At 38.8% G+C, this 15,165-nt stretch overlaps 4 protein-coding genes and 1 long non-coding RNA gene across 5 annotated transcripts; 2 read left to right on the top strand and 3 right to left on the bottom strand.

Annotated features, from left to right (window-relative positions):
• Positions 1 to 316: 316 nt before the first annotated feature.
• Positions 317 to 3,157, top strand: LOC117635848 (tudor domain-containing protein 3). Its single transcript, XM_034370221.1, has 6 exons — positions 317 to 651; positions 761 to 928; positions 1,519 to 1,765; positions 1,880 to 2,089; positions 2,501 to 2,772; positions 2,857 to 3,157. The coding sequence occupies exons 1-6, from the start codon at positions 397 to 399 to the stop codon at positions 3,031 to 3,033; spliced, it is 1,329 nt and encodes a 442-aa protein (XP_034226112.1). The 5' UTR covers positions 317 to 396; the 3' UTR covers positions 3,034 to 3,157.
• A 312-nt stretch (positions 3,158 to 3,469) lies between these two features.
• On the top strand, positions 3,470 to 5,758 carry LOC117635850 (protein PGR). Its single transcript, XM_034370223.1, has 4 exons — positions 3,470 to 3,867; positions 3,973 to 4,309; positions 4,929 to 5,177; positions 5,308 to 5,758. Exons 1-4 carry the CDS (start codon positions 3,704 to 3,706, stop codon positions 5,437 to 5,439), a joined length of 882 nt encoding a protein of 293 aa, XP_034226114.1. The 5' UTR covers positions 3,470 to 3,703; the 3' UTR covers positions 5,440 to 5,758.
• Positions 5,759 to 6,077: 319 nt separating this feature from the next.
• On the bottom strand, positions 6,078 to 6,705 carry LOC117635851. Its single transcript, XR_004586960.1, has 2 exons — positions 6,519 to 6,705; positions 6,078 to 6,406 (listed from the first exon to the last, which is right to left on the bottom strand). It is a non-coding gene; the product is annotated as an uncharacterized LOC117635851 (long non-coding RNA).
• Positions 6,706 to 7,342: 637 nt separating this feature from the next.
• Positions 7,343 to 10,978, bottom strand: LOC117634101 (serine/threonine protein phosphatase 2A 57 kDa regulatory subunit B' kappa isoform-like). The gene is made up of 3 exons (XM_034368022.1): positions 10,385 to 10,978; positions 8,402 to 9,563; positions 7,343 to 8,191 (listed from the first exon to the last, which is right to left on the bottom strand). The coding sequence occupies exons 2-3, from the start codon at positions 9,551 to 9,553 to the stop codon at positions 7,835 to 7,837; spliced, it is 1,509 nt and encodes a 502-aa protein (XP_034223913.1). The 5' UTR covers positions 9,554 to 9,563; positions 10,385 to 10,978; the 3' UTR covers positions 7,343 to 7,834.
• Positions 10,979 to 12,133: 1,155 nt separating this feature from the next.
• Positions 12,134 to 13,946, bottom strand: LOC117634693 (auxin-responsive protein IAA1-like). Its single transcript, XM_034368881.1, has 5 exons — positions 13,445 to 13,946; positions 13,081 to 13,283; positions 12,816 to 12,951; positions 12,660 to 12,721; positions 12,134 to 12,487 (listed from the first exon to the last, which is right to left on the bottom strand). The coding sequence occupies exons 1-5, from the start codon at positions 13,777 to 13,779 to the stop codon at positions 12,456 to 12,458; spliced, it is 768 nt and encodes a 255-aa protein (XP_034224772.1). The 5' UTR covers positions 13,780 to 13,946; the 3' UTR covers positions 12,134 to 12,455.
• Between the last annotated feature and the right edge of the window lie 1,219 nt (positions 13,947 to 15,165).

Raw genomic sequence — 15,165 nt, 5'->3', positions numbered from 1 at the left:
GTCATCTGAGAATTATGCCCACTAACTAATTACAACCGGTGACACCTAAAATTCTCATTTTATTGAGACATGGCATGATGCCCCACTATTTTTTTATTTTATTAATTATTTAATAAACTACCTACTTGCCCTGCCGGACTTAATCATTCTATACCAGGATGGCCCAAGCCCTGCCTAGGGCCCACCAACTTATACACCTCGGCCCGTCGTCCCTTGCTATTGGGTGATGTAGGCCCTTTTTGGTCCTCGGCCCGTTGGCCCCTCACCCTCACTAAAGCCAAGACGACGACATTTCATGGCCAACATGGGACCACATCCTACATTGTTCGTTCTCTGTTGCAATTGCAAAAGCTAAGAAAAGCCCCAAAATCAAACGCCGCGCAACAGGCGCTAAAAATGGAGGAGAGCTCCGGTGGTTCAGACGCTGCAATCGAAACCCTAAGGAGCAGGGGATGGTGCTTCGGCGACCTGGAACAAGTGAAGGCGATGATCATGATCCAGTCCGCTTTGGCCGACGACACGCGTACGGTGGTGAATTCAGTGGAATCGGAGCTCACCAACATGGACCTCAAATCCATCTCCGCCAAGTCCTTGCCCGACCCGAATACTCTCCGCAAATCATCTCATCTTCTCGGCCCTCAAGTCCTCCAGGCAATCACACCTCTTAACTCTCTCGTGAATTTTTATTGTTCACTGTTTGGTTGCCGAGAAAAAACATAAAGACAAAGAAAAATGCGGTCTTCGTTTGTGTTTTTATCAGATAGCTTGGGTTAGAGACATTACCAGAAGCAGTGTGGAGGATTTTGCGAGAAATTCAAGTAGTCGGCGTCTTTTAAAGCTTGGGCTGACAGACGGCCACAGCGAGGTGGCAGCTGTAGAGTACTCTCACATCCCATCAATCCCTGACGACGTCGTTCCTGGTACAAAGGTACTTCCCTGTTGCTTCATGCTAGCTCAATGCTCAGCTTGCGTTTTATATCTATGTAAATAACTTAGAGCTGTCATTGATTGAACATATTTTGGAATTTGTCTTCAGTTTAATAGCAAACTAATAGAAATTGAGCTGCACAATTGTGAAGCCCATCGGAAAACTAATAATTTATTATATATTGGGCTTGATAAATCCAAGTGTAAGACAAACATACTTAAATTATTTCACTTGAGCTCAACAATTCGTTATCCAATATGTTACTTTTAGCTCAACATTCCAATGGATGAAATTTCTAAGTTTGACAGTTAGTCTGTTGATTACCATTTTGTGCGGAATATAAGTACTTTTTCATGAGATATGATGCCAGTTTGAAGAATCTGTCATACTATGCTTGGGATTTCCCTACACGCTACAGGCTGTGTTTATTGTATATTACTGGTCATGTGAACCTTGATACAAATTTTGGAACAAGTTTTCAGTGTCTCTCTATTCCCTATTTCTCAAGTTCGTGGACAACTGGTGCATATATGAAGGTCACATCTCTTGTTAACTGAACATCTTTTGTTTGTCCTGCTTTTGATTGGCAGGTCCGTTTGGAAGGTAGAGCTACTATACGTAATGGAATAGTATGTTTGAATCCTAAAGTTGTGACTTTGTTGGGAGGCGTTGTTCAGTCACTTTATGAAGAATGGCAGATGAATAAAAAATATTCAGGTTTTTCCCGCTCATCTTTAAGGGTTTCACAGGAAAGTGGCGGTAACGGCCCCCCTCCATTTGAGAAGTTGCAAGTTGGGGTACCCAAAAGTCGGTTTCCTCAGCAGGACAAGTCTTCTTGTCAGTATTCTTGAGCTCTTAATTGCATAAGATTTTAGTAGTTTATGTCTTTCACCATAATGTTCAGATTGCTAATGAATGCATAACTCATGAGCGAGATGCAATCATTGGCAGATTACTCTGATGTGAACTCCAAGAGCAGTGGGCCTGTTGCCAGAAACGTTGAGGTTAGGCCAATTGGAAGGCAGCAGGACATTCATTTGAAATCAAACGACGTGGATAACTCTGATAAAAAGAATGACACAGATAACAAGCTTACGACAGATTCCCTTGATGAACAAACTCAAGATAAACCTAGTAGCTCTGCAGCGAGGCCAAAAGAAGGTGGATCTTCATTTTTAAGTCCAGCTTGCAACTTTTTATTATATTTTATTATTATCTATGCTGCATCTGTAACTCATATAATTTAAGTCTGATTTTATGTCACCTAGGGAGGAAAGAATGGGGGGAGGGGGTGTGGCAGGTTTGTTGAATGATTATTAATGATTGTTACTACTGGGGCATATGTGCTTGTAGATGAGACAGGTGGAAGGTGTCAGAGTAATACTTGAATCTTAAAAATGGAGAATTTAAGCTCCTCTTTAAATTATGTCCAGATCAACGGTTATGTAAAATGGACTAATTACAAAATTCACACAACTGCATTCAGTTAACTTGTGTATTTATTTTATTGTAAATGTTCTACATTTCTGTTTACTTTGTAATGTGATACTGATGTATCCATGGCTTCTACAGTAATTGAAGCTGTCCCTGTTCAAAACCAAGCGGCTGCACAAAAACTCCTCCAGAAAATGAGTCATCAAAACCGGGATGACAGGCATTCAAGAGGTAGACAATATAGAGGAAAGGGGAGGCAAGAGGAAGAGCCCGTGGTGTTCACTTTGGATGAATGGGAAAAGAGGAAAGCTGGAGCAAAGCCTTCAATAAGAAATCCCTTTGCACAGAGCAGTCGTGACGAGGAACTTGCAAGGCAGCTCCAAAATCAATTTGATTTGGAAGATTATCATGTCAGTGCCTCTGCATCTTATGAGCATTATTATTGTCATTGTTGTTGTATTGCAAGTATTTGATGTCATTATGCTGCAATTCAGGTACAAAAAGGTCCTCCTCGCGATGTGAATGCAGAGAATATAAAAATGAGCATGTTTAACTTCCAAAGAGATGACGACGGTGGTCGTGGAATGGGACATGAAGGGAGGGGAAGAGGAAGAGGAAGGGGGCGGGGGAGGGGTAGAGGAGGGGGGAGGGGAAGAGGAGGATTTCGTTGACGTTTTAAAACCTCATTTTGTTGTATTCTCATCAATTTTTTGTGTGTGTCAGGTAATATTTTTGTTTTTTTTGATATGTATATGGCGATGATGGTAATCTTAAAATTTTGCTGGTTTAGCTGCAGTTCCACTGATTGTGGTCTTTTTCTATTGTCAACAAGAAGCTGTCTTCTTCTTCTCTGTCTGGGGTGAAATTAAAGCCTAAAATTTTAGGCAAAATGAAATGATTGATCAGCCTCAGCCAAGAATAAACTCTTATCTAAACACGAAAAAGGGTTGGTGGGCTTTGCATAGCTGTTCAAATCAACTTTCTGTGGGACCAATCACTTATTTAGGAAAAAAGGAAAATAAATCAACTTTCTGTGTGCCGGCTAAACATATTGTTGCGTGGATTGCCATGTGTTTATCATATGGTGCTTCTCCATTAAAGAAATTAGGTGGGCGTCATTTTTCTCTTAAATTGGATGAAAATGTGGAGGGGAGTGACCAATTGAAGTGAGGTCCACTGCCCGTTCTCAATAAAATAAATAAAAAGTTGGGTCAGTGTAGGCCGCCAAAAACAGACAATATACCAAAAACGAGGGTCGGTGCGTGTAGTGTGAGAGCAGTCATTCTTTCCACTCTATCCTTTAGTTTCCTTTCCACCATAATCGTGAAAACAAAAATTTACATGCTTAGAGCCGCAAACATGGATAAACTCTTAATCCAACCGTTAATCGCCCTTCTAATCTCGTCGTTGATCGCCGCCAGAGCCTACCGTAGAAAATCCCTGGACCTCTCAGGAGCAATCGCGGGTTTTGCTGTCATGACCATTCACATTGCAATCGGATACAGGCACGCCGATTTTCTTTCCTCTTTCTCTTTCTCTTTCTCTGCATCCAAATCCCAAAAGGGCGAATTGTTTAATAAAGTTTTTCATCTTTGTAAAAAAATTTGAAGGTACGGAGCTCTGTTGCTCGTGTTCTTTTTCACATCGTCAAAGCTGACCAAGGTTGGTGAAGACAAGAAGCGTCGCGTTGACGCTGATTTCAAAGAGGGCGGTCAAAGAAACTGGGTACAAGTTTTATCAAACAGCGGGATTGCTTCAGTCTTGGTTCTTGTTCTGTGGGCAAAAACGGGGTTGCAAGACAAATGCTTGGACTCGAAAGAGTCGGTTTTCATTACATCACTGATTGGTGGGGTTATAGGTCACTATGCTTGCTGCAATGGAGACACTTGGTCTTCTGAGCTTGGAATACTTAGCGATGCTCAGCCTCGGTTAATCACAACCTTCAAGGTTCGTATGTTCAACTCAGATTTTAGTGTTCTTCTCACTTGGGTTTTTGGTCAAATCAATAATTTTGCTTATGTGAGTTTTGTTCTTTAAGAAGTTTGGATTTTCCCCTATCTTGTTCTGCCATGCTGCATATGCCCTGCTCTGCGCTTCTGGCTTTATTTTGAGCTCACCCATTTATTCCTACACATTAAAGTCTTGCTTGTCACAAGGTTTTTGACGGCTCTCTTCTGGATACTTATCTAGTAAACTTGCCCTTTAACTCAATGTTAAAAATAGTACATGTATCATTATTGTTTACCCCATTTCACATCTTTCTTGTAAAATCTTATTTCACATCTTTCTTGTAAAATCTTATTTCACATTCTTGCTATGCTTATGAGTGTCATTTGTGCATCTTTTATTCTTTTTACTGTTCTAAAGATTTACCAATGGCCTCATAGACTAATGTTATTAAGAATTTACCTTGCTTTCAAAGTTGAAGATGTGGGGTCTATCCTATCACGATTGGGATTTACAGGGTTATGGGGAAAAATATTTGGCAGGATAGAAGAAAAGAACTTAGCTGGCTGCTTGAATAAGTACACTGTGGATACTAATTTGGTTTCCACATTGTTGGCAGCCTGTTCGGAAGGGTACAAATGGTGGAGTTACAAAAGCAGGATTACTGGCAGCTGCAGCTGCGGGCTCGGTTATCGGACTCACATATGTGGTCTTCGGATTTCCCACTACAAAATGTACATATGATGTTGCACTGAAGCAGCTGTTGGTGATCCCTATTTCTACTCTTGCCGGACTATGTGGCAGCCTCATCGATTCTCTTTTGGGAGCAACACTGCAATTCAGTGGATTCTGCACTGTTCGTAATAAAGTGCGTTAAGGCAAACGTGAATCTTATGTTTCCATGAAGGCAACGATTGAATCTGCGTAACTCTTAGTTCATTCTTTCCACTTTCTGCTCAATTAATCTCATTCCAACTCTTTTTTGTTTTATTTTCTAGGTTGTTGGAAAACCAGGGCCTACAGTTAAGAAAATTTCAGGTCTTAACTATCTTGACAACAATGCTGTGAATGTTGTGTCAATACTGCTGACAACAATTCTCACTTCCATTGCCTGCACTTACATCTTTTGAAATTAACCTGCTCAACTGAATGATCATCAGCTCAGATCATCCATGTACCAGCACCATAGCGCGTCCTTGTAAACCATGATTTGAAAAAGAGTTTTCTAAATGCTAACCTACTGATAAGTGGGCTTCACAGAGGGTTTTGAGGAACTGATACTTCGAGATGGATTAGTGAGTTAAGGTAAACACTGGCTGTGATACACAATTATGTACACGAAATTTTAAAGCATGTGTTAGTGGATAATGATGGTTACTGTATCTTGCTCAACATATATTGGGGATATAGAGAACGTGTGCATTTAATTTACTTATTTTCCGTCGTGCATATTTTCTGTGTCTTCTAAACCAGTAGTGTTCTATACGTTTTTCAGCTGCAAAACAGGCAGCTGGGTGGGACTTAAGATCATTCTCTTGAATTTTGTTGATTTTTTTCTGTTGGCCAAAGTTACCGAACCGTGCCCAGCCCTATTTAATTTAATCGTGCCTTACAGCAGGTGCTCTACATAATCATTGCATGTCTCGGATATTATTGATAACCGAAAATTACATGCTTGTGAAAAGATATGCTGGTTAAAAAGAGATGTGTGTGATAATTAGTTTAAGGAAAGTAAAGGAAAGTAATCATCGAATTAGATATCAAAATATTGTACTGATCACTATATATTTATTCCTTCAGTAAAGGTACCCACACCATATCTTCATATTCATATACATATTACATATTACATATTACAGATGCATATATAAGCTCAAATCTAAAACGGAATTGAGGATTTCATCCATTTTCACCGGGAAAACGGAATTATTTGAAGAAGTTTATGTCTTCCCTAAAAAACCAATTACATAATTTATTCATGAGAAATATTTCTCTCCTCTCCCCTCTCCATGTTATCAAGAGCAGGAACAGCAAAGTATGTCTAAACAACATTCACAAGTCTCATAGCAGCAGAAACAGCAACACAGGGTAAACAAACTGCGTCAAAACAATCACAAAAGCAAGGGGGAAAACAATTATATATATATATATATATAAATTCAATCGAAAAAGGATGAGTAAAAGGGTAACTGACTGAGTTCATACTAACCAAGCATAGAGGCAGCCTTTCTCCTCATGGCGCCTTTTAATATGCTCAACACTCGACATTTCTTGATACCCTGGCGGTGCATCCATTTTCTCGTGTGTTTCTTTCTTTCTCACACCAAAAGCAACACAGAAAAACAGAGAATGCTGTTAGATTGCTGTGCAACAACAAATTGAGGCTTACAAATTCGGATGTATGATAAAAGCCAACGACTTTTTGTCATTGAATTGAATGATGGTAGTGTCCCATTTGGTATTAATTGTTGGTCCCCCCATGTAATATTTATTATCCGATTCCTCCTCATGCATAACTTGTAACCAAAAAAAAAAAAAAAAAAAAAAAAAGAGAGGATATTTTGGCTGGTACAGCTTGTGAGTTGTAATTCATAAATTATAATTATGTCATCAACATTATACGGCTCGTTTCATTCGTCTCCTTCATGATTCTTCTTTATGAGCTTCAGTAGGTAGGTGGACGGACACTAGACAGACAGACAGACGGACATAAATACATACATACATACATACATACATAGGTATCTCTACACATTCTTGCAGGCCATGTGAGGTCTCCGTCCAAATGAAGATGGAAGTCAAATTCCAATGGCATGACCAGCCGGGCTTCCCGTGATCCAGCTTTATCTTTCCATGAATGGATCCCTACTAAAACATGACACATCATTTAGCATTGGAATCTAGATTTATAGATGACCCTTTAATGTGCAGAAGAAGATCCAAAGTTTATCAACTCTAAATGCCTTTTTTCACAAGCAAGACAAAAGCACTATCACAATAACACAAAAATCTGTAGCATACATCAGTGAAAAGTTGTTCCAAAAGTCAGTGTAACAACATTTAGATTTATGAACTTCACCTAGTACATGTGATTCCGTGCTAGCGCAGGTCAAACATGTTGTCCCAAACCCGAAAACTACCCACCTCCCAAAAAAAAAAAAAACGAAATGGGGAGGACATAAATTTAGCTATACATCTTTTGGACATTGGAAAGCCAATGGCTTAACATTCATAAGCACGATCACCATCTAATTAATAGGGAGACAAAATACAACTTACAAACGATAGGCCACAACAAACCACCCTTCTGTAAAGATACAAGATGTGTCAACAAACATAACGTCAAGCAAAAGGGTTCCTTACGATCTTCTTCAGCGCAGCAGGATCATGATCAATACAATTCAAAACAACATCCAAGCACTAACACGAATCCATTAGTCATCTCTTGGTCCGATTCAGAACCAAAATTTTGATACTCAATTAGAGCTGTCACATTATGCATGCCAAATTCCGTTACTTGAGAATTTAGCAGACAACAGGACAAGCAGCAGGCTTTATCGGAGCTAAAAAGTTACAAGCTACGGGTTGGACACCAGCAGCAGTTTCCAAGCGTTCCCATGTTAACCTGCGCTTCTCAGCTGCGGCGCTTGACCTTATATCTTCCTCCTCCAACTTACATTGGCAGGCAAGTACCAGCTCCTCATCCATATCGCTAAACATCTTCTTCACGTTCAGCGTCAGGTTCAACACTGCTTGATTCCAGTGGTTTTGGGTGTTTCGCTCAATCGCTGGGAAGACAAGCGGCAAGATCACCTGGCGGTTATGCGCAATAAGGTTAAGGATGTGTTCATTGTTCCACAGCAAGTGAGATCGTTCAGCCACCTGAAAAGAAGAAAAAATGTCAAAAAAGAAAAGGAAAAGGGATGAAATAATATCATTTAACAGCTTCACCTCCCCATTGTGATGCCAATACATGGCTCTTTATTATCATCAAGCAGATTTTCGGCCAAATAAAAAAAACCAAACTACGAAACCAAGAAGAACAATAATTACAATTTGGGCAGGGATCCAATCTATGCAGCATAATATTACCTGGTAATGGGAACTATTGAGGCAGCGTCTTATTCGCCGGAACAGTGGGACCATGACCTTTTGGAACTCGTCCATGCTAGTCATTTCCAAAACCTCTTCTAACTCACTCAAAAACATCAACTCCTTCTGGCTATTTGTTACTGGCCAGTACTTCAACAACCCCTTTATTACAGTACTTGCCAACTTCGGATCCTTATCTATAAACTGTACAACACAATATGTCAATTGCTGATGATAAATACCCACCGACTTTGGTTTGTGTAGAGGAATCAGAGCCCTCCACAAAAATATCTTGTGTTCCTCCTTCAGTGGCAAAGCAAACCCGCTAATTACACTCCCAAAAATCTCCAACAGCTCCGAAATTCCATTATGCCTTTCAGTTTCGAAAACAAACCGATATATGATATTGCTGACAGCTTTTCTTATAAAAGGTCTGTGTACCATGAATTTTCCATAAATCCTATGCAGAATGGTTTTCAAACAGTCTCTTTCTCTTGGGTCCTCAGAGTCAAAGAGATCAAGTAATTTTACGATAAAGGAATGATCCACATGCTTTTTCGCCACCTTTATATCAAGTGAACTATAACTGATAAACCGAACCAGAAGATCATACACAATTTGCAGATGTGACCAAGCAGGATCAAACAATGGTTCTTCATCGTCTGTTTCACCCCCAGTAAAATTAGATCGGTATTTAGGTGGGAAAACTCTAAACAGGTTCATTGCACACATCTTACACAAGGCAGAAATCGCTGGTTCACTGAACTTTGCAGATCCAGAAGAAACAAAATCAACAAGTTCTATCAATGTTTCACGTTTAAGATCTTGCTTAACTGGATCACTGGAATCAATGAACTCGCAGCAAAGGTTCAGCTTGCTGATAAACAGATTATGCTTCTGTGGATTTGAAACCTCTTTGAAGGATAGATGGGGCTCTACTGCCTCAGCTCCAGCTGCAATGCTTGATGGGAAAACTGCTGAAGACACCCGTTTGACAACATTTAATTTGCTTGTAAGAGAACTGCCACCAATTGTACATTGGAACCCATTGCCCAAATTGGGAGTATTGCTGCCAGAATCACTCCCTGCAGAATCTAATGAATCAGATTTTGGCGACTTGCGGGGGAGTTTGCTTAGAATTTGCTTAAGCATGGTGGAACTCCTGAAAAATCCAGCCAATACGTTACATGGATTAAGTTGTAGCAAACGAATCCATACTGAACTCTCAAACAGAATATCATTGGGCATAGCACAACGGTTTATACTAGGATTGTTAAAAGGCAACAAAAGACTTCAACTGCATAAGTAGTAACCGGAAATGAAAGACGGACTGAGCAGAGCACCACTAAACAAGTGGTCTTCAAATCAGAGTAATATCTACATGACCATATTTCTTCAGTAAAATCCAGACAGAAAGCCTACGCAAGTAACAACTGAAATGAATCTTTGACGCCCTTTGGCAGTAGAGTTGCCAAGTAACTAATACTAATGTCATTGTCCAGAAGATGGTAAATCCAGATCAAACTCAAAAGCAAATAATTCAAAACATGAAGAATTTGTATATCAATGAAAATCTAATAAATACTTTAGGCTTACTAAAGAAGACATCAACCAGACCAGACCATACCAGACCAGAAAAGAAAGAAACAACTAATTAGCAAAAATTATAAGATAATAAAAATAATAAATGCATAAAGTTATTAGATTTTGGTACAGCAACCAAATTGGTCAATGGAAACTCAGATCTGGAACAAAAGTATGAGAACAAAAAGAGAATTATAACATAGATCTACACTGCAGCACACGTACTAGACTGACGACCAAAACCAGATCAGAAATCATAAGACTCTCTTAAAAAAGAAAGCTTGGCCATGATCTATACAATGCATACTCTGAATTTATGTTAAAGATAAGAACTTGGAAGTCTCTGCACTTCAGCTAAACTAAACATTCAGAGAGAGAGAGAGAGAGAGAGAGAGAAACCTGTTTTTGAGCTGCTGGATATGCTTGAAAAACAACACAGAGAGACCTTTTTAGCAAAGGAGAGAAGCACAGAAGGAGCTCATGATAACCTCAAAACTACCCAAAATGTAATTTTGGTCGAGAAAGCAATTTACTTTGAAATAAAATTAAAAAAATACATACGGCAGGCAGAGAAAGGCTGTGTTTGGCTGTGGAGCTGTCTCTTTTCGAAATGATTTTGATCCACTATTTCCTTTTATGTTGGACTACGGAGGGACCTCCATGGAAGATCACTAAGAGGTCCTCGATACAAGAGAATAGGCGGTGTGGCATTTTCTGAGAATTGCAGGTACCAGTCTCCACCAACAGAAGGTAAGGAAAATAATATATTGGGTAATAAGCAATACAAAATTAAAGTTTGAAACTTTGGGTTCAGTTGGTAAAGAAAGAAATTAAAAATAAAAATGTATGAAAAAACTATTCATAATATTCTCAAAGCTTTGCTTGACTGAGCTGAATAAGATCTGGATTGGATTTTCATTTGGTAAAAGTTTTGCTATTATTGTACTTGTGGGGCACCGAAAGCAGCCTTATTGTACCAGGTAGCAGTAGCACCAACCCTAGTATGATGGTTTTTTTTCTTTTCTTTAACTGGTATTTTTGTTGGCAATTGATTTACTGATATTTGATTTGATTAGCCCCAAGAAAAAGAAGAGGGTAGATTTGGCATAATTCAAGTCCCAACCTTTACCCAAAAGAAAACACACAAACCGCCTCACCTCTTCTGCAGTAAATATTCATTTACTTGCTCGGCTTTAGATACTGTTTTCTGGTTTAACTGCGTGTCTTCTGCTGTTAATCTTCTGTCAATTCCAAAAGGCTGATTCTTTTTCTTGAAGGAAGTTTCTCCATTAAGGATTTTATGTTGAGCATTCATTAAGAATTTTTAATATCAGTCATTCATTAGATATGTAAGTGGGTTACATAATTTTCATATATACGATTCAATGACGTCTTAAATTAAAAATCTTTAACCAATCTTTAACATAAAACCCCTAATAAATTATTATCCTTGAAGAAAGAATCTTAAAAAGAACCATTATGTTGGCAAATTTAAGTAAAGGTTAAGTCTTTGATTTGTTCAATTGTTCCCAAAAGACAATGATGGGATCAAAATGATAACAAAATGACAAAATATAGGGCCAAGCCCAAGTCTTGTTCTAGCCCCCACACACCACACCCACAGGGTGTTCCTTTATAAGTTGGTAAGGAGAGAAAACATGTACATTTAAAAAATCATATACTAAAAGGTCGGAGGAGCTACTTATAAGCAGAGAAGACCAAATGATTCACATAGCAGTAACTTTATTTCTGGTAACTCCAATGTAATAATACATTGCTTCACTTTCTTGGCCGAATTATGCTTTGCCAGTAAAAAAGCTAGCGTTTTAGCAGCTCTGCTTTTTAAGCCGGATCAATTTTCTCAAAAGGGTCATGGCCCATTGGCCATTTGGTTTGGCCCTTCCATCCCACTGAGAAGAATTCAGAATGTATTCGCTTGGATTAATTTAATTATGCCTTTGCTTTGCTCTGTTTGACCTTGTAAACACAGATCCCATTGAGTTTACTTACTCTTATGACATATTAGAAAATAAATGATAGGTGGTCTATATTTAATAATCTTATTTAGGACACCAAATTAAGGATAATTAATATTTAATGGGGAAGTTATTAATATTTGGGAGAATTTAACAGCAAATTGCACATGACTTTGATTCAGTACATGTACAGTGTACTCACTCATTCATGAGATATATGATGATGGTGTCAGCAAACAAAGGTCATGAAAGCACGCTAGCTGTAATTACAATCAAGATCCACTGAAAGACATGAAATTGGAATAAAAAGGTGAAAAGAAAAGGGTACAATCTAGATTTCTCTCTTATTCTCACTGATGGGAAAAAAAACAGAAAACCAGAAAAAGGAGGGGTCTGTGTTGGATCCTAAACACTGATATGGTCCTAATTAATAAGAAAAACACAGGGCCCATCTAATATATGCACATACATGTGCTTGATCAGTACCATTCATTTCATTGTGGCAGAACCTGAGACGTCCTTGGAGCTGCATGCAAAATTGCAATGCATATAAATAATTGCAGACATAAATATCAACATATGACAACCTTTTAAAGAAGAAGAAGAAGAAGTTTGCATTAAATACTAAAAATGGAGAAAATTATTGAGAAATAATTTGTTTCTAGTGAAGTAAAGCAGTAGGCCATTAGCTAGTTTACCTATCCCAACAGCCTCTGAACTTTTCATCAACCGAATACGCTTGCATGATTCTATAAACATTCTGCACCCATCACACAACCATGCATATATTTTAGAAATTAATGTCTCTGTGACTTTTATATTTCATCAGCAGCAGTAGAAAATAGAACTCTTACTTCCAAGGGACGTCTCCAACTAACATCCAGTCCCCATCCTTATCTTCATATGTCACCACCATATATTCATCCATTCCTTTCACTGCAGGTTTCATAAGCTGCTCCTGGTTGCTACTAGTATCCTCCACATACTTACCTAATTAAACCATTAACGATCCATATAATTTTTTAACATTTACACACATAAGTAAGACCAAGTAATTAATTATTAATAACCTTGTAATTAGTGTATATATAACAACTAATTAAGCAATATTATGCTCACCGCTTGTAATGAAGGAAGGGAACATTTGGTCTAAGGCTCTCAATAGCTCCTGATAACTTTTGTACATGTCTAAGTCTAGTTTCCGCAAGTAAGGAGCTCCATCTGCACCCACTTTTACATACGTGCTCTTGCTCTTCATCTTGCTCTCCACCAACGCCTTCTGTCTCAACGATCTCACTGGCGGCCACCCAACTACTCTTGCCCTGAATATCAAAACCCCAAACACACATACTATCAATTGATAACATGTTCACGACGACGACACTATAACATATACAAATCCCAAAGAACTCTCCTCGTCAAATAGTATATAGAAAAAGACCATTTCACCACAAATTAAAGCAACATTTTTATGTGTAGTTACATTGCAGCTGGGGATTTCACGGCAGTAGTTGTCCTGCTACTTGTGCTGGAGGAGGAGTAGTTGTTGTAATGAGCTTCCAAATTCCCATCCACTTTGATTTGGCTACGTGGCTCGCAGCTGGTAAAGCTTTCCAGGCCAATATTCTGATCAACGGTCTCCATGAACCCACGTTTCATGCTGCAGCTACCACTCTTGATTCCTCCGAAGAAATGATCAGCTGCTGATGAAGAACAACGTCGTGGACGACCAGGCAGTCCTAAGGTGAGCTCAGTGTCCTTGAAATCCATGCTTTTGCTGACATCATCATCGTCAACAGCTTCCAGTGGCATGTTCATGTTGATTAGTAAGTATGCTGTCCCAAAATCCAAAATCCAAAATCCAAAATCTAAATGCAATGCTCAAAAAATATCAAATGCTGCTTCTTGGTGTTGGGTGATTTTGTAGGGTGTGAACGTGTGGTGGTTATTGTTGATTTTGCTGTAGCTTCTATGTACCTATGTACCTATGTACCTGTACACACACACACACACGCATATATATATATATATATATATATATAGAGAGAGAGAGAGAGAGAGAATTGAATGTATGACTGGACGAGGGTTGCCAATGACTGGAGGTGGTAGAAAATTGAATGACTGGAGGAGGGTTGCCAATGAGCAGAGGCCACGTGTGGAAGCGCTGCTTGCAGTTGACATGCATGGTTTGACGGTAGCAGCTTAGAAGTTTGTGCCGCCTGCCGGTACATTCAATCCAAATCAGTTTCTGTCACTCTCTCTGAATCAGCTTTACGTCCTAAAATATACAATTTAGTCATTTACTTACTAAATTTTACTATACATTGCTGATGCTGGAAATGTCTGTCTGATTGTACAAGGAAATTTCCACATCAGCAATAGTACTCATTGATGTAATGTATTATGTATGTATGTGACACAGTCAATTTAATGATTATCAGTTTTGAAGAGGCAACTAATTACACTCTTTGGATGAGCTGGGCCAACTGTAAACTTTGGGGTCTTGTTCAAATCCTACTGCTGTTGTGGGAGTTCCTGATTTACCAGCACATACATTGTGGGATTGAGAGTGTGGGCCGGAGTTTACCTGATCATAACTTGAAACAAAAACAAAACCTAATTAGATTCTTCCTCTTCTCTTTAATCAGGAATAGTTAAATTCAAAACTTTACACAGAAATGGATGAGCTGCATACATGATGAGGATTTCTTGAAACCAAGTTATTATGGTAGAACAATAACAAAATAAATGTATTAATCCTCGTTCCACAATCCACACGTTAATAGACTTGGATCCTTAAACCCAAAGTTGTGAAAAATAAACTATAAAACTTAGAGTGTCGTGGGGGAATAAGAATAATGATCCGTAGCTTAAAGTGTTTCAGAGTTTCCAAATGTAAGGATGAAGTATGGCGACAAGCATGTGACAAGTGTTGGAATGTCGGCAACGTGTCGCCTTCCTATTCATCGTATCTAAACTCCAAAAGTGCCAGCCATGAAAATAAGGAAGATGCTGCTGGGCTGAGGTTACAGCTAAAAACTTCTCGCTGTTAAAAACCGGAAGCGGCCCCTAGCTTTATACAAACCGGTTTCAACTCTTCTTCTCTGTTTTTTTTTTTTTTTTTTTGTCGGAGTCTTAACTTGAGATTAGGTGTTAATATTCTCATTTTTCCATTAATCAATTAATATGTTATATAGGATGCGT

The sequence above is a fragment of the Prunus dulcis genome, chromosome 7, assembly GCF_902201215.1.
Source record: "Prunus dulcis chromosome 7, ALMONDv2, whole genome shotgun sequence".
Taxonomy (NCBI): Eukaryota; Viridiplantae; Streptophyta; class Magnoliopsida; order Rosales; family Rosaceae; genus Prunus; species Prunus dulcis.
Note: the sequence above shows the minus strand (reverse complement) of the source record. Positions and strands in the feature narration are given on the sequence as shown.

Excerpts from the sequence above, each read along its gene's own strand:
- LOC117635848 (XM_034370221.1), top strand. The coding sequence starts at position 397 with ATGGAGGAGAGCTCCGGTGGTTCAGACGCTGCAATCGAAACCCTAAGG. Across the intron at positions 1,766-1,879 it reads TCAGCAGGACAAGTCTTCTT|ATTACTCTGATGTGAACTCC; the intron begins GTCAGTATTCTT and ends AATCATTGGCAG. Across the intron at positions 2,773-2,856 it reads TTGATTTGGAAGATTATCAT|GTACAAAAAGGTCCTCCTCG; the intron begins GTCAGTGCCTCT and ends GCTGCAATTCAG.
- LOC117635850 (XM_034370223.1), top strand. The coding sequence starts at position 3,704 with ATGCTTAGAGCCGCAAACATGGATAAACTCTTAATCCAACCGTTAATC. Across the intron at positions 3,868-3,972 it reads CACATTGCAATCGGATACAG|GTACGGAGCTCTGTTGCTCG; the intron begins GCACGCCGATTT and ends AAAAATTTGAAG. Across the intron at positions 5,178-5,307 it reads TCTGCACTGTTCGTAATAAA|GTTGTTGGAAAACCAGGGCC; the intron begins GTGCGTTAAGGC and ends TTTATTTTCTAG.
- LOC117634101 (XM_034368022.1), bottom strand. The coding sequence starts at position 9,553 with ATGCTTAAGCAAATTCTAAGCAAACTCCCCCGCAAGTCGCCAAAATCT. Across the intron at positions 8,192-8,401 it reads TCAATAGTTCCCATTACCAG|GTGGCTGAACGATCTCACTT; the intron begins GTAATATTATGC and ends TCTTCTTTTCAG.
- LOC117634693 (XM_034368881.1), bottom strand. The coding sequence starts at position 13,779 with ATGAACATGCCACTGGAAGCTGTTGACGATGATGATGTCAGCAAAAGC. Across the intron at positions 12,952-13,080 it reads CCCTTCCTTCATTACAAGCG|GTAAGTATGTGGAGGATACT; the intron begins GTGAGCATAATA and ends TGGTTTAATTAG. Across the intron at positions 12,722-12,815 it reads GTTGGAGACGTCCCTTGGAA|AATGTTTATAGAATCATGCA; the intron begins GTAAGAGTTCTA and ends TGATGGGTGCAG.